Source organism: Coptis chinensis, chromosome 7 (genome assembly GCF_015680905.1).
Source record: "Coptis chinensis isolate HL-2020 chromosome 7, ASM1568090v1, whole genome shotgun sequence".
NCBI lineage: Eukaryota > Viridiplantae > Streptophyta > Magnoliopsida > Ranunculales > Ranunculaceae > Coptis > Coptis chinensis.
The window spans coordinates 88,189,046-88,212,325 of record NC_141462.1 but is presented as its reverse complement, the minus strand read 5'-3'; the positions used below and the strand labels follow the sequence as shown (position 1 = coordinate 88,212,325).

General features: G+C 37.5%; 3 protein-coding genes across 10 annotated transcripts; 2 read left to right on the top strand and 1 right to left on the bottom strand.

Annotated features, from left to right (window-relative positions):
* Positions 1-59: 59 nt before the first annotated feature.
* On the top strand, positions 60-3,389 carry DPMS2 (dolichol phosphate-mannose biosynthesis regulatory protein-like protein). Of its 6 annotated transcripts, none has more exons than XM_086572961.1 (5): positions 112-196; positions 1,034-1,170; positions 1,240-1,327; positions 2,860-2,969; positions 3,099-3,389. In XM_086572961.1, exons 4-5 carry the CDS (start codon positions 2,880-2,882, stop codon positions 3,249-3,251), a joined length of 243 nt encoding a protein of 80 aa, XP_086429087.1. In that variant the 5' UTR covers positions 112-196; positions 1,034-1,170; positions 1,240-1,327; positions 2,860-2,879; the 3' UTR covers positions 3,252-3,389. The 6 variants fall into 6 exon arrangements, with proteins under 6 accessions (XP_086429086.1, XP_086429087.1, XP_086429089.1 ...); XM_086572963.1 differs by having other exon boundaries at positions 1,240-1,341; XM_086572962.1 differs by lacking the exon at positions 1,034-1,170 and having other exon boundaries at positions 132-196.
* Positions 3,390-4,751: 1,362 nt separating this feature from the next.
* LOC147489709 (small COPII coat GTPase SAR1A-like) lies at positions 4,752-6,510 on the bottom strand. Its single transcript, XM_086571947.1, has 3 exons — positions 6,188-6,510; positions 5,979-6,110; positions 4,752-5,335 (listed from the first exon to the last, which is right to left on the bottom strand). The coding sequence occupies exons 1-3, from the start codon at positions 6,314-6,316 to the stop codon at positions 5,015-5,017; spliced, it is 582 nt and encodes a 193-aa protein (XP_086428073.1). The 5' UTR covers positions 6,317-6,510; the 3' UTR covers positions 4,752-5,014.
* Positions 6,511-13,850: 7,340 nt separating this feature from the next.
* Positions 13,851-22,747, top strand: LOC147489708 (heat-shock protein cognate (HSC) co-chaperone sgt12-like). Of its 3 annotated transcripts, XR_015202679.1 has the most exons (9): positions 13,851-14,384; positions 14,699-14,765; positions 18,515-18,614; positions 20,407-20,570; positions 20,914-20,960; positions 21,065-21,112; positions 21,875-21,982; positions 22,147-22,203; positions 22,344-22,747. XR_015202679.1 is itself a non-coding variant. In XM_086573422.1 (8 exons), exons 1-7 carry the CDS (start codon positions 14,031-14,033, stop codon positions 21,944-21,946), a joined length of 852 nt encoding a protein of 283 aa, XP_086429548.1. In that variant the 5' UTR covers positions 13,851-14,030; the 3' UTR covers positions 21,947-21,982; positions 22,344-22,747. The 3 variants fall into 3 exon arrangements, 2 of the variants coding, with proteins under 2 accessions (XP_086429548.1, XP_086429549.1); XM_086573422.1 differs by lacking the exon at positions 22,147-22,203; XM_086573423.1 differs by lacking the exons at positions 21,875-21,982; positions 22,147-22,203 and having other exon boundaries at positions 13,852-14,384.
* Positions 22,748-23,280: the final 533 nt, after the last annotated feature.

The window sequence follows — 23,280 nt, the reverse complement described above, 5'->3', positions numbered from 1 at the left end:
TATTATATAATATATATATATCGAGGAAAAGTAAACTCCGCGACATATATCAACAATTGCCAAGATGCCGGAAGCCCTACATTTCGAACCATATCGATATTGACGCGAGTGGAATTTCACAGGCAAAGAAAAACAATTCCCTTGTCGCTGAATACCCAAATTTTGCTGCGTCTCTCTCTCTTAACCAAAACAACTGGTACGTCGTTTTTTTGAGCTTGCAATTCTATTTAAATTGGTTAGATCTAATTGCCACGTTGCCTCTTGATTCATGAATTGCATTGAAAGATATAATATTAAGAACCAATTGACATTTATAACGACTTCCTGTTGATAGGTCGAAAACATTATCACGATAAAATCATGTGTGCTCACAAGGAAACTTTCCTATAGGTCACAAGGAAGTTGTTTCATTATTAGATTCAAGGACACACTCAGACTCAATATGGAGTTTCATCAAGGAAATGTAAGACACAAACAAATGTAAAACGACTTATAGTGAATCAACTTATAATACAGTAAAATATATTTCTTTTTTCAATTGCTATGAAAACTATAGGCTAGGTTATCGTTGCGATTATACATGTTGCTTTGAGTAGACGATGTTTTAATGACAATGTATACATGGACCGGGATGAAGTCAGATGGATTTACAACTGTCGTCATGTTTCACAAATGAGAACAAGGGCAAAAGTAAGAAAGGAATACTTTTCTAGCTTGCACCACCATATCCATTGCCATTAGCATGAACAACACCATCTGTATTTGGCTTAGTTGTGCCAATCTTAGGGCAATGCCATTGACACAAGATAGGAATCTTGGTCGTGTACCTCATCCCAATACGACATCTTATTCTAAATAAGGTGTAATCATAAAAATAAGGTGTAATCATAAAAAACTTCTTTTAGCGATGTCGTCATGTGTACTTTTCATCACAATTGAAACAAAGATCTGTATTTCGCGTTGCTACTCTAACTTCGATGTTTTTTTTTTGATTGACCAACTTCGATGTTTTTTTTTTGATTGTCTGACTTAGATGTTGCTAGTTGATGACTCTGAATTGCGTCACTTCACTTGAATGGTTGAGGAAGGCGTTATTTTGTCGATTGTCCTCGTTGATATTGTTCATGTTCCCTGTATGAGTAGGCTAGTCTAGTAGCAGATGGTAGAGAGGTAGTAAATCAGCTTTTAGTAACTCTGTCAATGCGCTAATGAAAAAACTAACGTGGTGGTTCTGGATAGGTATCCTATTACCTTTGATAACAGTTTCTGAATCCCAAACGTGCTGCTACGTGGTGAACTCTCCAAAGTGGTCTTGGAACAAAGTGAGGTAAAATGAAGAATGTAGGCCATCAAACTCTTCCCAAGTTCTCACTCCTTCATGTTTAAGCAATTGTTAGTTTGTTACAACATTTAAGCATCTTCCTATCGCAACTCATTCTTACGGTGTTTAATGAAACCGAGGGTTGCTCCTCCCTACAGGCCAACTTGTACATCATCACTGTTGGGAGGGAAAGTGAGTTTCATACGTCATCACTGTTTAGAGGGACATTGTCTTTGACAATTTTGGAGCATATAATTTTTGTGAACCACCTCCGTTGTGTTGAAAGTGTTGTTAGGTTGTGCACATGGTCAGTAAGCTTACGGGTAGTTAATATACTCCTGCTTGAGTTCTCTTGAGTTATTTTGAGTTCTCTTATTCCTCCTGCATGAGGATGCTTCTTTCATTTGCGTAGGGAATAGCCAATAAGCTTCCTCATATACTCCTGTTGACTAGTGAAGTGAGAGCCTACTTCAGTCTTTGGTTTCTCCTGTCTCTGATCCATGCCGTTGCTTAGTTACCACAGTGATCAATACTCTGTAGTATTATTAATCTTATTCTCTCTATTTGTTAAGCATGCTTGACTGAACACTTTCTGTGAGAATCTTTTGGGGTTTATGATTGACTTCTGGCTCTTGGGTTTCCCATGATGGAAACAGGAGGGGTAGGCAAGTAGGTCTAAACCAAGTAGTTGTATAAAGTTCCGCTATGACTTGGTTAAGAAGGACTTTCTGTTTAGCATTCCTATACCATTGTCTTTTTAGCAGTTTCATCAAGTTTTATTTGAAATTAATGTAGTGTATCTTGATAGACAACAACAACATGACATACTGGGAGGTGCTTATGACTTGGTTAAAAAGGTCTTGTATAACTTAACTATCTTTGGCCCTTCATATTCTTCAATGGCTGTTTTTTAGTTGGTCGAGTTTCAGTAACTGGGGACCATATGGAAATAGTGCATATGCACTTTTCAGAGGCTGAAATCTGGTGTAAAATAATATTTGGGTCTGTATTATGGGAGGGAAGCAAACGTTGATATTACTCTAACTAATGATTTTCTCGGTATATTTTGATCTAAGTTACATTGACATGGGTAGGTGTGTCCGTAGAAGTGTCTGACACGGCAAAATATGAAAAATTGAGGTATATCACAAACAATATGTGTCCGACACAGACACGTGGATACGTATCCAATATGGATTTTTTTTTAAATATGGCGTGTCCATGTTACATAGATTTTGATATTAGCTCACAGTATATCTTTACTAGAAATAGGTATTATGTTATCCCAACATGTTCATGCTAAACGTCAATTTTAACTTAGAGTTTACTTCTTGACTGGTTGGCATTCTTAATGTCCTTAAATGCTTGGCTGGCTTGCCTCCCTCTGCTTGTATAGAACTGTTTGAACTTGTAGTGGATCTATATACATATTCCTACTGCATGTGTATCCTGTATTAATCTTCCGTGTTTTGTTACAATTTTTCAAAAACTTGTGTGAAGATACTGATGTGTATGGTTTTTTTTTTCCTTGCAATCAGATAATGCTATAACTTTTGAGATGGAATTGGCAGACAAGGCAGTTGGTTTTCTATTATCTCTTATCAGCTTATCTATTTTCACTTACTACACATTTTGGGTCATCATCCTGGTTAGTTTACTCTCAGAATTCCATCTGCCCAACATGAGTTGTTTTTAACGGCTATTGATTACAAGTTCATTATTCTTACAACCCTTTGTTTGTTGGTTTCTTTTTTTCTTTTCTTTTTCTCTTTAACAGCCCTTTGTTGACCGTGATCACTTCATTCACAAGTATTTTCTAGCGCAGGAGTATGCTATTCTGATACCTGTTTTTGCTGGGGTGGCGCTTTTCTGCCTCTTATGTGTTTTCATTGGGTTTGTGATGCTCAAATCAAAAAAGAAAAAGGCTTGAGCGAGCTATTATTGTAAATGTGCCAAATTCTTATTCAGGGCTGGAAAATATATGAGATCATGATATTTTTTATTTCGCCAAATTTTTTCTGACGTGATTTGAACTCCGAATTTTGATATGAACAGAAATTTCTTGGTATCCCAAGTCTGCAACTTCTAATGGACCTGTCAGTTGTTCTTGATTGAATGACCACGTTCTCGATTTACTTAAAAGCCAGGATAGCTAAATCTGACATTATGAGAACTTGTATCAGATTATCAGTAGTCAAATGGTGTGATATGATAGCTCTGTGTTATCAAAAGATCTAATGTCTCCATTCATGATAACACAAAACTGGGCAAAGAAGATGAAAACATGAAACTGGACTAATTAATTCTAACAAAGAAGCTCATTTGCTAGGCTTGGTTGCAAATATCAACCATCTCTCCGGACAACTCCTAACCCTGTCACCAATCAGATGGTCTGGCATGATTAATAGGTCGAGCATAGGTACTGTCAGATCGAGATAGTTCTACAAATTATAGGATAATCTGGAACGAAAACTAATGCTTATGAGCAAATAGTTTGGTGGCAGGCTTCCGTAGTTGTTTGCATTAAAGTGATTCTGATCTGTAACTCATTTATGTGGATCAAACATTCTGAACGATCATGTGCTCTTGAGTTTGCTCCGTAGGTGCACTAGAGAACGTATTCGCAGTTGTTTATTTGTTTTACAGTAAAGTCAGGTGTCATATGCACCAGGTTGCTACTGTGGTTTTAAAGGTTGCCAGGATTCCTCCAGTCAATATTTTCTGGAGCGACAAAGAAGAACAAGAAGATGAAATTAGTGAAGTCCAAGTGAATTTGGAGTTCATGTCGTGAAACTAAATGCCAAGTCTGATAATGTGTCACATGGTAACGGGTAAGGATCGCTATCAGTATCATTTATCTGAGACTAGATGACCTCGATTTTTGTAGCAAAAATGGCGAAATAGGATCTCAGTCAATTGTGTTAAGAGTTGAGACCTTAACAGAAAGTTGGCTACTGCAAGATTTGTGCATGACTTTGAGCATATATGACCATGGTTTATTTCTGGAGGTCAAGAGCTTTAACATATTTTATTTTATTTTGGCTCTAACTTCTGTCATCAGCATTCAAGCTCAACAGTCTGTCGATGATGTAACTGTATAGTGCGATTCCGTGAGATGAAATTGAGGCAACGCATGGGCAGGACAGAGCTATTGTGCTTCTTCCTACAGAATTGTAGGAGTAGCTACAACGGAAGCTGAAGCCACTGTGTTGAATGTTCGGAAGTGAGGGTTATGGGTTTTAGCACGAAATGGAGCTTTTGGGTTTAAACTTTAAAGACGGACACTATAAGTCACATCAGACACATCTGCAATAAACTCTCAAGAGACTCACTACGTCAAACTGAACCTATGCCAGATGCAGCTTTCATCCTGGAAGAGACTTCTCAGAGCCACCAGCCACAGAGATGTATCAGCTACACAAATCACTAGTTTCTGCCAAAAAAATTCTTATAACATTCCCAGTCTCCAATAAAAAAATTCTCCAGACACTGAATAACTTGCAATACATTACAGAATGGCAATGGATATACTATTTTTACATAGATCAATGAGTAAATATTCCCTTCATATGTAAACAAAATTATCCTTCAAAACCAATTGATAAAAAACATGTTCTAGACAAGTAAGAATGCAGCATGGTAAGAATATAGCTTTTAAAAATTGGCACATCTGCCTGCCCGTAGTACAACATCCTACTTAATATATTGAGAAAGCCACTTGAAACCTTCACCATACCCCATCTTGCGGACAATGCTGCACATAAAGACTTCAAGTGGACGGACATTGGTGTCTGCTAGGTTCACTTTGCCCTTCCCGGTGGTGAAGTTGGTGAGACCCAAGTGGAAGCGTAGCTCCTCCTCCGAGGCTGCATATGGAATGTCAATCTTGTTCCCCAAAATAAGGAATGGGACAGTGGCTAGTGATTCATCTGAGAGGAGGGCATCAAGCTCCTTCTTTGACTCCGCAAACCTCTCCTTGTCGTAGGCATCAACCAGGTATATTACTGCATCAACCTGCACCAGATAATAGAACATATATGCGGGGATTTATTAAAACAGAGATTACAATTGTTTCAACAGTACAAGAATATTAATAAAGGAACATATCTAACACTGCTTTAATGGGAAAAATTGACTGTAGAACTAAGAAGCATTATGATGGAAGGTTAACTGGCATTGAACTAAGGAACTTCAACACCTACATCTATAGTTACCAAGTAAGGGTAGAGGCTTAATACAACAGGTATGAAGTAACTATTACCAAAGTATTTTAATACAATAGGTACAACAGGTATGTATTTTAACGACGTTGGTTTGATATGCTCACAAGATCGTATTACCAAAGTTACAGCTTCATCACTGCAAAAGAAATAAAGTATGCTGGTGTTGATCACTAACCCCAAATACAATTTTCTTTTCGAAGAGGCCTACAGGGGATATACCAAGACCCCCTTGTGACTTGAACAATAAATTTACTTTTAAAAACATAAAAGAGTTGAAAACAAGTTCTTCCCAAACAACAGAGTTTCCAGTGAAAATGGAATCTGTATATGAAGTTGCATCCGACAATAAACCACAAAAATAAAGTAACAAGAATTAGAAAAAACATGATACACGTACAACAATTCACACAATAATAATAAATAATAAATACTACCTTAGCGTAGTAATCTTTCCAGACACGTCGCGCGATCTGATGACCCCCTAAATCAAAAGCCTTAAATTTAATTTTCCCAATACTCAATTCCTCAGATGTCGGGTACTGTGTAGGTTGATGCTGAACCAATCTCTGTGACAAAAAATTCAATTTCAATACACATAAAAAGTTTGAATAAAACAATATCAAAACCTTAAATAAAAGGAAACCTCGTCTTTCAACATATGTAGGAGAGTAGTTTTGCCAGCGTTGTCGAGACCTAGAAACAAGATCTTGGCTTCTTTTTGCCATAGCCCAAGTGATGCCAATACCCCGTAAAACCAATCCACAAGAAACATCGTGTCCTTTTTTTGGTTTGAGATTGAACGAAATTTGGTGTAATGATTTTTTTTTGGGTCGATCTAGTAATAAGAGAGGAGAGAGAGAAAATAAAGGGAAGGAGCTACGTACTGCCTGTCCGCCCTGATTACCGTTTTTCTTTTTTTTTTCCCTACCACTGACTCACTGAGTGAGTTATTACTATATAGGCACTAAGTGTTTTGGATCGCATGCTCCTAGATATACAAATTTTAGACTGCTGCTAATCTGCTGTGACGACCAAGGCCCAAAATATCGATATCCATGAATATATTGGTATACCCAAAACCAATATATATCGGATATATTTGGTGACCAGTCCAAACTATTTAAAATATCAAAAATATCGGATATATCAGAAATATAATATTGGAAATATCATAAATATATCGGAAATATATTGAAAATATCGGATTTATATTAAAAAATGGTCAAAAAGTCAACCGATATATCGTAAATATCGGATATATTGATTATATCGGTAATATAAAGTTTTATATCATAAATTCCGATATATATCGGGAAAAAAAGGGTTTTATATTCGGTAGATATATATCAAAAATATCGATGTTGGTGTACCAAAATACCGATATATATCAGCAATATATCGGATATATAGGGCGATATTTTGGTCCATGTACCGATATATATATCGGATATATAGGTGATATTTTGGTCCATGGTGACGACAATTTTTGAGTTGAATATATATAAGTTCTAGCGATATCGTGGGGTAAAATATGCAGTAGAACACTCCGATCCCCAAAACCTCTTGTGCCATTTTCATGGGAGTGAGAAAAAAACACTTACTTTTATTATTGCCATTTTCTATTAGTCATTAAACAAAACTTGAGTTTATTAGAGTATAAAGAATGTAATGGTTCGATCGGCATCATTATCTCCTGTGATAGAAAACGTAACATAATCATATATATTCACAACTCGACAGGATTGCCAAAACGGCTGGCTCCTAGAGTTACTAAATTTTGTCTACACACTATTTTAGGAGTGATTTTTTGCTCCAAGGGGACACTACAGCCAACCACCTGTTCAGCATAATTTGAAAGCCCGCCTAGCAGTGCAGTAACTGGTTTTATTTCCGACTTCCTAATTTGTCCCTTACCTTATATCAAAACAAAATGGAATTTTATCTTTTCAGCTGAGTACATGATTCCGTCTTCGAAGTCGGTGGTAATGAAATGCTACCACTGATAACCGTACCATTCCAAATTTTTCGACTTTATTTCAACTACTACTGTCTTCTAATAAGAGTGACTAATGAAATGCTACTTACATGTATTTCTAACTAAATCAAAATTTGTAGTGTTGCTCAAAACAGTGGACTATGGCTTGAACACGGTTGATTTTCCTCTCGATGAAAGAACAAGGGGGAGCGGAAAACCCAGCACCGCACTTTCTTTTCATTTTGTATTTTATAGGGGTAATATAGAAAGTCAAGATTTTCCATGGTTTTTGCCTAGTTGACTTTCTGATTTTACTGACAGGTGACTTGGAGCCCTTAGAGCAATATCTGGGAGCTTTGGTTACCTAAAACTTTTTTTTTCCCACTTTATTTGACACCACAACAATCCAATGTCTTTAGGGAAACGGTGACGATTTGAGACCAGTTACAAGTGGAACTAAGATTGAAGCCTAATCCGATGGTCATCTACTATTTAAAATATTTGCCCCTCTCCTCCATCCCCATCCCCAACTATTGACATATACCTATTTATTAGTGCCGTTGGATCAACTCCTTCCTTTGAAACTTATTATGCACTTGAATCCCAATGAGCCTCCAAACTTCTAAGAACATTCCTTATGCAAACAGTTTTGAGGGGAAATAGCAACTTGTCATTCTTTTGAGCCGAAAAATAATGTCCAATGCAAGAGTGATAATGATGATAGTTTTTCACTAAGTTACAATGAGGATATCACTTGCTACTGAGATAATTGTTGACTTGTGATCTTCAAATGGAATCTTTTATTCCGTCTTACGTCTATTTTAATTTGTTTTTTTTTTGTTTTCATTTCGTCATGCGAGTATTTTCGACTTTTTCCGTTTTTTTTATTTAATTATTTTGGACGGGATGTTTCATTCCGTATGACGTTTTTTTTTCAACATTTTTTCATTTTTTATATTCTAAATAAAACATTTTATCCAAATTTTAAAGTCACTTTTGTTGGTATACGACTCAGATTTGGATAAACCACACAGTTAAGGTTTTGGTTTCCTATTCTAAATAGGATTATAATTTGATATCCACCTCTATAAATACGAGACCAGTTTGTGGGATTTGTAAGGTTCAATTTGTGAGAGAGAGTTTGTGAATTCTTCGGGATTCGTTTGTGAGTGATTGTACTCTATTTGTTTATCTCTTGATTAGTAAAATTATCCTCTTTTGCTTGGTGGATTAGGCTAACGCCAAACCACGTAAATCTCGTCTCCACTTCTATTGGTTATTCGCTTTGCATTGGTAAGTGTTTTAATTGATTTGTTTTTTGTCGATTTCTATCACCACATTCAATCTTCTTTGTCCAATTGTCACGCTTCCGCATTTGTTTGCGTAACAAATTGGTATCAAAGCCAAGGTTCTACCTAGGGCTTCTTTTGTTGGTTTATTGATTGTTTTGTGGTATATGAAAGTTTGAGAAAGTATGGCGACGGATCCTCCATCGGGTACTACTTCTATGACGTCTAAGGAGAAATCACCTTCTATGACTTTGAATATTAACCATGCAAGGATTGATGTAGAGAAATTTGATGGATCTAACAATTTTAGTATGTGGCGTTGTGAAGTTATAGATGCACTATGCTAACAAGACTTGGATGATGTGTTAGACGAAAAACCATCGGATATAGAGGAGAGTGTTTGGGTTAAGAAAAATAGGCGAGCTTGTGGTATCATAAGATCGTGTTTGGCTAGGGATGTGAAGTACCTTGTTCTCAATGAGACTTCGGCCAAGGAAATATGGAGAATCCTTGAAGAGAAGTACTTAGATAAGACAATAGAAGGTCGTGTCTTTATGAAATCAAAGTTGTATGATATGAGAAAGAAAGAAGGTATTTCATTGTCCCAGCATATGAACGAGTTTAACAAGTTACTTACCGACTTGTTGAACATTGAAGAAGAAACGAAGGATGAAGACAAAGCTTTCCATTTGTTGAGATCTTTTCCCAAGGAGGAGTATGGGAATATAAAAACCACCATTATGTTCGGGAAGAAAGCTTTGAACTATTCTGAGGTGCAGTCTGCGTTGACAAGTTGGGATATGATGAACAACAATGAAAAGGAGTCAAGAGAGTCGACGAAAGTTAATCGCTTTTTTGTGGTAAGAGGGAGGTCTAATGACCGTCCAAAACTCAGTGGTGGAAGAAGTAAATCTCGTTCCAAGTCGAGAAGAGCTTGAAATCTAGCCCGTGATGAGTGTGTTTTTGTCATGAGGTTGGACATTGGAAGAAGGACTACAAGAAGTTGAAACACAAGCGAAAGATACCGAAAGCGTAAAGCGATCCTAATGTCAACATTGCTCAAGGAGGTAATGATTCGATAGGTCAAATTTTTTTTTTTCTGTTACATCGGAAGTATTTTTTCATTGATTCCAGTCATTGGATTTTGGATACGGGTGCTACCTATCATGTTTGTCCCATAAGGGAGTGGTTTACAAGTTTCAAGGAGCTTGAAAGTGGTGATGTGTTGATGGGGAATGATCAACCCTGTCGCATTATGGGGATGGGTAATACTCGTCTTAAGATGTATGATAAAACAGTTAAGGAAATAAAAGATGTTCGATATGTTCCCGCTTTGAAGAAGAATCTTATCTCTGTTGGTACTTTAGAAGCTAAGGGCTACAAGGTAGTCATTGACAGTGGTGTTCTAAAGATAGTTTCTGGAGCAATGGTTATCATGAAAGTCATACGTCAGAATAACTTGTACTATTTGAAGGGTGGTACAGTTAGTGGAGAAGTAACTGTTACTGAGTATTCAGAGGCAGTTGCTAAGGAGGCCACCAGATTATGGCATATGCGTCTTGCACATGCAGGTGAGAAGTCCATGCAAACGTTAATAAAGCAAGGATTGTTGAAAGGTGCTAAGACCTGTAAGTTGGATTTTTGTGAGCATTATGTTCTGGGCAAGCAGACAAGGGTAAAGTTTGGCACCGCTATCCACCGTACGCGTGGAACCCTTGATTATGTTCATTCGGATATTTGGGGTCTTTCTAGGAATGCATCTCTTGGAGGGAACAAACATTATTATGTGACCTTTGTTGATGATTACTCTAGGCGTTTGTGGGTATATACCATGAGAAACAAGGATGAAATCCTAGATATCTTTGTGAAATGGAAGAAGTTGATTGAAACTCAGACTGGCAGAAAGATCAATAGACTCCGAACTGATAATGGTGGTGAATATACGAGTGATCCGTTCTTGCAAGTATGTCAGAATGAGGGAATAGAGAGGCACTTCACAGTGAAAGGTACGCCGCAACAGAATGGGGTAGCTGAGCGTATGAACCGTACTCTAATGGAGAAAGTGCGGTGTATGTTGTCCAATGCCGGATTGGGCAAAGCGTTTTGGGCTGAGGCTGTGAGTTATGCATGCTACCTTGTTAACAGGTTGCCTTCGGCTGCAATTGGAGGTAAAACTCCTATGGAGGTTTGGTCTGGTAAACCTGCTCAAGATTATGATTCCCTTCGTGTGTTTGGGTGTCCTGCTTACTTTCATGTCAAAGATGGTAAGTTGGATCCTAGAGCAAAGAAAGCTATCTTTGTGGGTCTGAAAAGTGGAGTTAAAGGTTATAAGCTATGGGATCCAAAAGATAAGAAATTCATTTTGAGCAAAATGTGACATTTGATGACTCTCAGCAGGTGGAGAGTATGGCCAAAGAGGTATTGCAGCAGGTGGAGATTGATGCGTCTTCACCTAGTCCAGATGGTTCTATATCTAGTAGATTGGCAACCATGGATAGTCGATCGATTAATGTTCGGTTTGAAGACACAGAAATAGTGATTACAGGTGATGGAACAAATGATGATGCAGAGAATATGGCTCCATTAGAGGAGCAGATGAATGTTGGTCCTTTGGGTCCGGTTCATGAGCCTATTGCAACTAGTAAATCTAAGAAAAATGTTCCCCCATTGTATTGGCTAAACGATTACGTTACCTATGCACTTCCTGTTATTGAAAGTATTGATGAAGATGTTCCTTCCTCATATTATGGAGCAATCCAGTGCTCCAAGTCAGAAAGGTGGAAGACAGCTATGGATGAGGAGATGCAATCTCTTCATAAGAATGATACCTGGGTGCTTGTAAAGTTACCTACGGGTAAGAAGGCGATTGGCGGGAAATGAGTGTTTGCATTGAAAGAAGGATCTCTAAGTAATGAGTTACGTTACAAGGCAAGATGGGTAGCTAAAGGCTACATTTCGAGAGGAGGGATTGACTATAATGAGGTGTTTTCTCCGGTTGTGAAGCACTCCTCCATACGCATCCTTTTGGCCTTGGTAGCTCAGTATGATTTGGAACTAGCCCAGCTCGATGTAAAAACTGCTTTTTTACATGGTGATTTAGAAAAGGAGATCTATATGACTCAGCCAAGTGGGTTTAAAGTTGCAAGCAAAGAGGATTTGGTGTGTAAACCTGAAAAAAATCGCTATATGGTTTGAAAGCGAGTCTCGTGCAAATGGTACAAGCGGTTTGATCGGTTTATGCTAGGGCTCAAGTACACAAGAAGTCACTACGATCATTGTGTCTATTTTTGCAAACTACATGATGGTTCTTTCATATACTTGCTCTTGTATGTTGATGATATGCTTATAGCCTCAAGAAGCAAGACTGAGATTGATAAGCTTAAACAGCTTTTGTCCTCAAAATTTGAGATGAAGGACTTGGGTGAAGCTAAGAAGATTCTTGGCATGGAGATTCAGAGAGATAGAGCAAAAGGCATAGTTTGTTTGTCTCAAAAGACATATTTGAAGAAGGTACTACAGAAGTTTGGTATTGATGGGAACACTAAGTCTGTGAGTACACCTCTTGCCCCTCATTTTAAACTTAGTGCTACTATGTCTCCGAAGTTCCATGAGGGGCGTGAGTACATGACTCATGTTCCATATGCAAGTGTTGTTGGTAGTTTGATGTATCCGATGGTGTGTACTAGGCGGACATTTCACAAGTTGTTAGTGTTGTTAGTAGATATATGCATAACCACGGGAAGAAACACCGGCAAGTGTGAAATGGATTCTACTATACATTCTTGGTCTTTGTAGATGTTGGTTTGATGTTTGAGAGGATACTAGTAAGCTTTGTGTGGGTTATGTGGACTCGACTATGCAGGTGATTTGGGATAAGCCGGTCTACTACTTGGGTATGTATTTACTTTAGCTAGTGCTCTGGTAAGTTGGAGGTCTATTTTGCAGTCTACAGTTGCATTGTCTATGATGAGGCATAATATATGGCGGTGGACCGAGGCTATGAAAGAGGCTATTTGGTTGCAGGGTTTGTTAGATGACTTGGGTATTGCGTGGTCACTCAAGATTCAATTTGTGATAGCATGAGTGCTATATATTTGGCCAAGAACCAAGTTCATCATGCCCGTATGAAGCACATTGATGTGCGTTTTTACTTTGTCAGAGAAATTTTAGAGGAAAGTGATATCTTACTCACTAAGATAGACACCAAGGAGAACCCAGCTGATATGTTAGCCAAAGTGGTTTTCGGAATCAAGTTTCAACATTGTTTGAATTTGATTCATATCCTTCATTTGAGATGATTTGGCTCTTAAGGGCAATGGTGAACTACGGCCATTTGATCTTTTAATAAGGGTATGTAGGAAGCCACTATGTGGTACATTTTGTTGTTTGGTCCTTGGACATTTGTGCTTTGAAGAGGGATTTGCTATTTGGTTGATCATTTCGAGATTTGGATAAATCTTCACCGAGGTGGAGAATTGTTGGTATCTGAATTCAGATTTGGATAAACCACACAGTTAAGATTTTGGTTTCCTATTCTAAATAGGATTCTAATTTGATACCCACCTCTATAAATACGAGAGACCGGTTGGTGGGATTTGTAAGGTTCAATTTGTGAGAGAGAGTTTGTGAATTCTTCGGGATTCGTTTGTGAGTGATTGTACTTTATTTGTTTATCTCTTGATTAGTAAAATTCTCCTCTTTTTCTTGGTGGATTAGGCTAACGCCAAACCACGTAAATCTCGTCTCCACTTCTATTGGTTATTCACTTTGCATTGGTAAGTGTTTTAATTGATTTGTTTTTTGTCGATTTCTATCACCACATTCAATCTTCTTTGTCCAATTGTCATGCTTCCGCATTCGTTTGCGTAACAACTTTTGCATGGGGCAACTCTTAGTAATCACCAAGAAAGTAACTATGAGGGAAAATAGTCCTATGTGGAGGTAGCAAGTTGTTGTTTGCACGGGAAATGCTCTAAGTGTCTCGCATTGTTGGGCCGGGCCTTTCCAAGTTAAATTCTGGACACTGCAACAAATCCTGTGATCCTCATTTCCTCTTTTGTTGGATGGCACGAGAAAAAAAATCTCTCTCCTCTGTTACATGAATGCATGATATGATCATGCAGTATAGTAGTACACTCTCACAGCTGTCAACCACTGGTTTCCACCCTTAAACCCCCTATACAAACACTAAAACCCCTCAAGACACAAGAAAGAAAAGAAAAATGGCTGTAATATCTAAAAAGACGAAGGTAATGCAATTTTCATTAGGAGTGGGAGCTGGAGCAGCTGTTGCTCTTGTGTCATATGTTTTGTTGGACAAACTATATAGTCTTCGTAGAAAATATACAGGAAGAAAAAGTGGTGTTGGAAATAATATTGAAGCTGTTCAGCCTGGAGTTGAAATAACTTTAGGTCCCATGTATGGAAGAGTTATTGACCGTAATGATGTCAGCAACCTGCTTACTGATCTTCAACCTGGTTCTGTTATTATTGAAATGTCTTCATATCCGTTTAGAAGGAGTACTGATTCTGCTGCTATAAGAGAACTTTCTATTCAGTTCAAGGGAATTGCTGAGGTAATAATAAAAATATATTTTTTAATATTTGCTTATTCTGTTTTATAAAGCTACATGTGTTTTTGTTTGTGTGCTTTTTGTGACTGGGTGTATGCTTTTATATTTGTATACTTAAAATTGCACATCTAAATGACTGTCAAATTAGTTTACCAAACTGCAGATTAATTTGGGACAGTTATGTGATTGTTTTAGGCATATGAATGTGAATGATTACTTTCTTGTTAAGAATGAACAATCATGTTTTATTGGTTGTTGTACTATTTTTATTATATTAATGAAAGATTTCTTGACAAAAATGAAATTCATCTTGACAGGCTTTGGAAAAATCTGGAGGTCAAACAGTCAATGCTTTGGACCTGGCTGAGATGTTTAAATCACAAGGTATTCTACTTCAATTTGTTGGTTTTATGGGGTTTGTAATGGGTGTTAGCAGGACTATTATAGTATTTTTCCTATATTACCTTTGTAATTACTTTATTATCCTTTCTAGGGTTTCTATTATGATTCTATAAATATAAGTGATGAGCTTTCTCATTCACTTAACTTTTCCCTAAATTACTTTCTACATGGTATCAGAACCATTGATTGCAACCTAAGCTTCCGTTTTTTCTTCTTTTCTCTTTCATTTTTTTATAATGTGAGACGCGATAGGTGTTGATCTGAATCTCGGATCATTTTATTATTTTGAGGTAATTATTTAATCGATATGACTAATAGTGATGAGTCTACTATCTAAGCTTTTCCGGTTAGAACGGGTGAAGATGTCCAAATCCTTCTACATTTTGTTCATGATAATCCAAATTTGAAAGTTACCTCACGGCTACTAGATGGTTTGAACTATGTTCGATGGGCACGATCTGTAAAATTGTTTGTTGGAGTCGTGGAAAGATAGGATTTCTTCGGCACGAAAAGGCACCCCGCTTGAACCGATCCGAAGTATGCTAAGTGGTTCTCGATGATTCTATGGTGAGGACTTGGTTGATTAATTCTATGCAACCAACGATTTTCCGGCTATTTGTTTACGCATTAACGATATCTTATTTGGGAATCTCTTGCGTGAATTATATTCTCAAAGACAGAATAATGCAAGGAGTTTTAACTTTCCAATGAAATTGGAAATTTCAAACAGGAACTAGATCTCTTGGGGCATTTTATCGCGAGACTTCGATCCGGTTGGGAAGAACTATCTCATTATGATAGTTTTATTGATCGCCGCCTAATCGCAGAGATTTATGCAAAAATTATGGGAGAAGAATCGAAAGTATTAGGTTTCTTTTTATGTCGGAGTTTGAGTATCTTTGTTGTTCATCCGCTTGACAAGCATCCGTTCCCAACTCTCGAGGAAGCACATGCCTATTGCTCTCTAAGTGTCGTGCCTCATTGGGCCGGTGCGAGACTTTCGCTATGGCGATTCGTTATGCTTAAATCACTCCACAAACGGGCACCATTACCGGGCTTTTGCCATCCTCTTCGGTAGTTCTCGCCCTCCAAACAAGAAGTGTGATCATTGTGGTAAATTTGGGCATGTAAAGGCAACATGTTATCAATTACACGGTCGTCCTCCGGTTTTCAACCACCACGATCAACATCTCGATCCTCTCAAGACACCTATCTGGCGACTCTAGTACATTAGAGTCTTACGCTTGTAGTGCTCTTTCTCAGGAAGAGATCGCCAGGTTTCGCAATTTCTCTATGTCTTCTCAATGGGATCTTCTGGAGGTAAATCCGCCCTTCAGATCCCGGGACTTCACCACTGGATTGTTGATTCAGGTGCCACCGATAAAATGGTATGTCTTCTTTTCGGAATTATGCATCTAGTTCTTGAAACGGACGGTTCGTCTTGCCAATGGGGGTCAAAAAGGGCAGGGTTGTATCCCGATTCATTGAAAATGTTCTTCATGTCCCCAAATTGACCACCAATCTTATCTAGTAAACTTACAAAGATGTAAAAGGTAACCTTTTATCCATCTTCTTGTGTTTTCCGGATCCGTGTCGCAGGAAGGTGATTGGCAATGGACGTGAAGAGGGTGGCTTATATTACTGGATAGACTCGTTTCTTCCGGCCTCTCCCCATGCCCTAGAGTCTTCACGGTAGTGAAAATGTAAAAGCGGGTGTTACGTTGGCATGTTAGGTCATATTTCTTTTGAGTATCACGTTATTTGTTTCCATCTTTCTTTTCCAAAGTATCCATGTCAAGTCTATCTTGTGAGACAAACCTGGCTAAACATCATTGTAGCCCTTATCCATTAAGTAGTAATAAAAGTCTTTGTTTGATATTGTGCAAACTTCGTTTTAGGATTTCGTTATTTTGTGTTATTCAGCGATTTTCAGGTGCTTGGGTTTATTTAATGAAATCCAAAGATGAAGTCTCCTCCATTTTCCGAGTTTTTTTCAAGAATGGTTCCCATGCAGTTTGGAAGCTTAAAGTCTTTCGTTGACGGTGGGGAATTTGCCTCATGGTCTTGTTCGGAGGCCAATGGTATTTTGCATCAAACCTCTAACACTTTCGGACTCCACAACAAAATGGCAAGTCGAAAAGAAAAACCGTCATATTCTTGATCTTGCTGGAAAATGTCTATTGGCATGAATGTTCCTTCCGTTTTGCGATCTTCGTCCTTGCGGTGTATCTCATTAACCGTTCTCCATCTCGAGCTTTTGGCTTTCGTATTCCATTATTCATCCCCGATCGCTCGTTTTTCAAATCCCACCGTGTTTATGGGTGTGTTTGTTTCGGTCCAAGTCACCGTATATTTTTAGATCCATTTGAAATGTGTGTTCTGGGTTTCTCATAAAGGGTTATCGGTGTTATCACCCTTCATCGTTGTTTCATCTCCATGGACGTTTTCTTGAACATGCTCCATTCTTTTTTGATGTTCTACTGGGGGTGGTTTGCTTTTCCTCATGAGAATTCACATTCGGTTCCTATTTCTTTTCCATTTGAGTGTTCACCAGAGCCTATAGTCTCCCTCCGGTTCCACATTTGGCTGTCTATAATGACTGTCATATCCGTATCCAACCAAACTCCAGATTAATTTGACATCAGCTTCTCGGGTTCACCACTTTCGCCATCGATTCATGTGTATTGAGCCATCTCCTATCCCTCCTATACCCGTTACTATTGATGTTGATTTACCGGTTGTTGATATAAGCGATACTCCACCTATTCTTCGGAAAGAGAAGCGTCATGCAGAATGCCGCCTAGATATGCTAATCGTAGCTTATTCTATCACTAATTATACGCTCGGATCATCGTTTGTCTCCTAGTTGGATCTTTTTGCTTCTCTTCATTGGTTGATATTTTGATTATATTATTACCTCATTGGAAGGTGCGATGTTGGAGGAATTACATGCAAGGTCAATAATAATTCTCTTCCGCTGGCCGTAGAGAGCGCCGGGTGTAAATGGGTTTTCACGGTGAAACAAAACCGGATGGACAGGCTTAGTAGGTACAAGGCTCGGTTGGTTGCTAAGGGGTATGCATTGATTCATGGGGTTGATTATCGGAGACCTTTGCTTTGAGTTATTTTTTTTTCTGGCCCAAGTCATGGCCCTTTTTTTCAGATGGATGTAAAAATGCCTTTTCAAATTTACAAGAAGAGGTGTATATTGGTTTCCGTTACTCGGGCTTGGTGTGCCGGTTGAAAAAGTCTATTTATGGGTTTTGGGGCTGAAACATTTGCTACAGCCTAAATTACTTTCTACAATGGGTTGATCGGAACTTATATAATTAATCGTTTGGTATATGTTTGACATAGTGGAACTGTGAAAACAATTTATTGAAAACCGTGATAACAAAAAATTAAGTCCAAGTTTTTAAACAAGAGTAAGGTCGAAAGAAAAGGTACTAATGACTGAAAAGTACGTTTGTAATAACATACTTCCATGGTTTTCTTACTTTGTTACATGTATTGTCTTTTTTTATCACAAAGAAGTTGAGCTCTTTTAAATATTATATTTTGGTAAGAAATACAAACATGTCATCATCTAGACCATCTCCATCTTTTAGTCTAATGGCTGTAACTCTCTTTTCAACCATAATTTTTCTTTTTATTCCAAGCAGCTAACCAGAAAGTTGCTTAGTGGTTGTTTCCATTTTTTGGAGATAAAATGCGGTTTGTTCTTTCTCTAGGTGACAGGGCCATGCTATCAATGTTGTACTCTGATGCAATTGAGCTGTATACCTGTGCCATTGCATTCTGTTGCAGTGATCCTCTGTACCACTTCAACAGGTAAGTCTTAACTACGGATGACTAATTATGTTATGATGCAATGATGGAGATAACCAAAGCTTAGGTTGGCACGTATGAAGCTAATGTTGGATTTTAACTTATTATAGAGCACTATCTGTGTTAAGCATTTGCTAAATTTTGTTTTGTTCTTATTTAAGAAATTTCTATGAATTCTTGAATTTTGTAGCTATTGTTTACCTGCAGTCATTTTGTTTGTTTTGTTTTTTTTTTTTGAATCCTCTGTCCATTTAGCATAGTTAGCCTCCAAAAATTATTTTTTGATATACAACTTGATTGTATGCATGTCCTACTTGATATGTTTAGATTTGAATAGAAAGCATGTAATCTAGACATGACAATATGAAAAATTGTTTGCGTCCAATACAAGCTGGCCATGATGATATGAAAAATCTATAGTAGATAATATGTAATAACATTTGTATTCTCACGTTATTTGGAATGTTAATATACTATTGATAAACCTTTTAGTTCCTTTGCAAGACAACCGAAATAAGGAAGTATTAATCACGTCCAATGTGTCTATATATATTAATAAAACAGAGAAAGTTAAATATATCCCAGCATGGGAGGTTTTCAATTGAAAAGGATAGGCAGACATTTTTTTATTAAACATTTTGGAGACCTGGCAGCATCATCCACCCGGTAGCTTTGAGTAAATACAGTCCATTTTTCTTATGTTCTGTCAGTGCTAAGTTCATTTAACTCAACAGACCCCAGTGCTGAGTTCATTTAGCACTGGGCAGTTCAGTGCTAAATTCACTAAGTTAATTTACCAGTACAAGTATATAATGAAGATGTTCATTCTTGGCGGATATTATTATTATTATTGATTTATTTATATTTTCCCCATTTAAGATAATTTTTTTATGCAACTTTGTTTTGGTATTTTGCAGCAAAAAACCATTTAGCACATTGTAAAGTCGTATTGCTAAGTTACTATTACATTGGCAGATCACAGTGCTATCAAATGCATTGACCTCTAAAAGGCACGGTCACATGTCATATTGCGGTTTAAATTTTCATGACGCGACGAAAAATACCCGAAACACCCTCAACCCCAAAGGTCAAGGGACTTAATATATACAAGAGTCTACTACTCTACTTAAGGGCCTTTTAGCTATAATATATATGGGTCAGAGTACAAAACGAAAGGCTTTCAGCAGGGTGTACCTGGAGTAAATTTAACCCTGAGCGAGGCTTTTGTTCATAATCCTTGTAAATAAAAGATCTATATTGTGATCAATTTCTTATGTTATATAGAATGTTTGTATATAATTGGTAAACTTGGCAAGAAAATTGAAGAAAATGGATGATACATTGTATACACAATCTCTAAATTTCATTGATGTAGAATCACGTCTTAACCCTAAGGTATAACTCATAACAAAATACCTCTAGGTACTTTCTTCAATATATATATACAAGGCATTGCAGATGGCAAAAGACCCAAGCATATTCTCAAGTCACCATGCTTATGTATCCACCATCACTCTAACACCAGTGCACATATTGTAAATTTCTTGTCTTGTATGTGCATGCAGACAACACACCCTGTATACACACTCACAATCCCATGCCACTCGCACCTATATGGACTTACAATACCTTCCCTAAGCCTGACTGTGTCTCTAGTTGCCAGGGTCGAATAAAAATAGGACAGTCTGTAGCTTATCAGGCCTGCCCCCTTTTTTTTTGTTATTGTACCTTATACTGCTCCTTTCATGAATAGTGACACTATATATTGTGATTTACTATTTTGCTTGTTTATCAGGGCTCATGCTTTTTACCGTCTCCACAAATATGTGGAAGCAACTGAAGACGCTGAAAAGTCCATTCATATTGACCCAAATTTCAGCAAAGTGTACGACCTTCTTGGTCTAATATATTGTGCACAAGGGAAATACCATGATGCTATTGACCAAGGCTTTGTGAAAGGTTTGTATGATTCTGTGAAAACCCATACAGATTGCGGCATTATTTTATATTTTATTTTGAAAGTTTCTTCTTTAGTGAGGCAAGTCAGGCAACATTCATAAAAATCTTGCGTCCTACTTGGTGACTTCCCGAACTGCCTATGTTCGCCATTTTCACTCTTATGTTTAGAATACATGGGGTGAAGTCCAAAGGAACTTAGGGAAAAATGAAAAATCTAATTTTCGGTCTGCTAGTTGCATTGTGGAAGTGTTACCTACTTGTAGACGTATTACCGTGTTATTTTGTTAGAGATATAATGATTGCAAATGCTCTTGGCTGCTGAGTAAATATTACGTGCATGCAGCTCTGGAGTTGGATCCAGGTGATGAGTCTTTTACAAGAAACATTCAGGTTTGTCCTCCAAATACTTCTACTTTCCCCCCCTACATTGGTGGCTCTTTTATTTGAAACTTAATAATTTCTTATTTTTGTTGAACCCGCACGTATTGAAATAGTTTGCGCATCAAAAGTTGGGAGATGCCGACACAGCACAAGAAGATCAGGTTATCTCTTAACTTTTGAATAATTTTCATTGGTTTATAAAATATGTCTAAAATATAAGTGATAACTGAAGAAGTCGTACTCAACATTCATTTTACTAATTATATGCTTTATTTCATGTTTAGAACTCTTAGTATTTAATTTGAGATTGCTTCAGATTCATAGTCAATGCCTTGAAATGCCATTTTTAATCAAACGGGCTGAATATTTTCTTCCTTTCTTGCTTTAATTAACTGCCTGTGTTTCTCAAAACTTTGGTATTGTGTTGCGCGGGTACTGGAAGCTGTACCCGTATCGGACACTCCTCATTTTAACTGAAAATGCCGTGTCTTCGGAGTCAGCCGTACCCGTGCAACACAAAATATGGAATTCGACTTATCACAAACAGATTTGATTTCTGAAATCAGATTGTTCCATCTATTGGTTCTTTCCAGGCCAAGTTTGCCTGATTTAAGTCAATCAAAGGAAGTTATCTGAATAATTTCTTTCTTGACTTCAATATATCTGGCCATGTCTAAAAAGTTTACTATATCCTGTTCACAAGGGAAAGCTCCTCATGTACTATTTGTTAACTAAGCAGTTCATGAAACTAATTGTACAGTTTCCACTTTCCAGTCCCACTGGAATTTTTTGGTCAATCTAAGTCTTAGAACTTATTTAGAAACTCCCTCAAATCCCCTCGGGAGATGTCCTCTTAGAACTCTAACACTAACAATTGCTTTATCTTGGACCTAATATAGTGTTTTCCAATATGTTGCTTATAGGACACTTATCCAACCATGAAAGCTCCCAGTGATAAATCAATGCAAGAGTTACTCAATTGTTCTTTTTTGTAATTTCATCTGGATATGTGTTTCCTGTCATGAGCAAAGGTTAGAAGAGAAGAAATATAATTAAAAGTTGGAAACGTTTTCTTGTAAGTCAATTTTGCTGTACTGCAAACTATGGGAGAAGGAATTGACATTTGTGGATCTCCTGTTAGATTCCAATATATGGTGTTAGTGACTATAAACCCCGATTTTCTTTTCCTTCTTAGTTCACTTGTAGGTTTTAGCTGATGCTTTTGGATCATTCTACTAACTTATAGGAAAAAGTACGGTTTTTTTCTATATATTTTCTAAAAGTATTTATTCAATCTAATCCAAACCAGTTATGACTTGTTTTATTATTATTGCTTTCATTACTTGAATTTCTTCTTTGCTTACTTCCATCCATTTTCTCTTGCTCATACAGGATGGAGGTTCTTAAATCACAGTGGTCGAGAAATCATTTTGTTCAGAGACATACTGGTAACATTTAACTTTAATGCCAGAAGCAGAGGATATGCCTATAATGATCATACAAATATACATTTGTGTTTTGATATAATTTTCTGTAACTATGGAGTCTATGAATGGCTATGACGAATGTGAAGTGGCACTTGTGGTGACTTAGCATAGGTGCCCGCTAGTTATGGGGCTAGAATGCCAGGTGAACTCTGTCAGGTAGCATCTTATTAGAGTGAAATTTTGGCTTTAGGGAGTGGTTATGGGGCTAAATGTATTAGCTAATGCAGATCACTCTGACATAATGTTGATCCTTCTTTATTTCTCACATGCCAGATCTGAAATCAATTGACATTTGTTTTCGAACATTAATGCAGCAAGCTTTTTGTTTATTCTGTGGTTGTGTTACGAAACAGGACATACTGTGTTGGTTTGAGCAGATCTAGGATAACCTAGTAAGTAAACTCGCCTCATAATTGTGTAAAATATAAGCCGTTTGTTTCAGGAACCAAAATGGTAGGATGTAAGGTACTAACTGCTTCAACCATGAATTTATACCATGAAATCATTTAGGATAACCAATAACCTAATTATTTTGGCACGTCGTGTCATTCATGTATACGACATGAGTACATGACAACATCAATTATTTATTTACAAACTCTAAAGGCACCTTAAAATTTTTTGTTCACCCATGTTCAAATCAACTCAGATAAGCCGATGTCTTCAATGTGAAGCACCTTCTTCCTTTTCATGATGATGATTCTTCTGGTGATGACGTCCCAAATTCGGGGTCGAATTTCTCCCAAGCAGGGGGAAAGATGCAGTATAGGTCATGTCAGTGCTGGAGTGTGTAGAGGGAGGGCTTGTGCCCCTACTTTATGCCATATTGGAGGGCGGGCGTC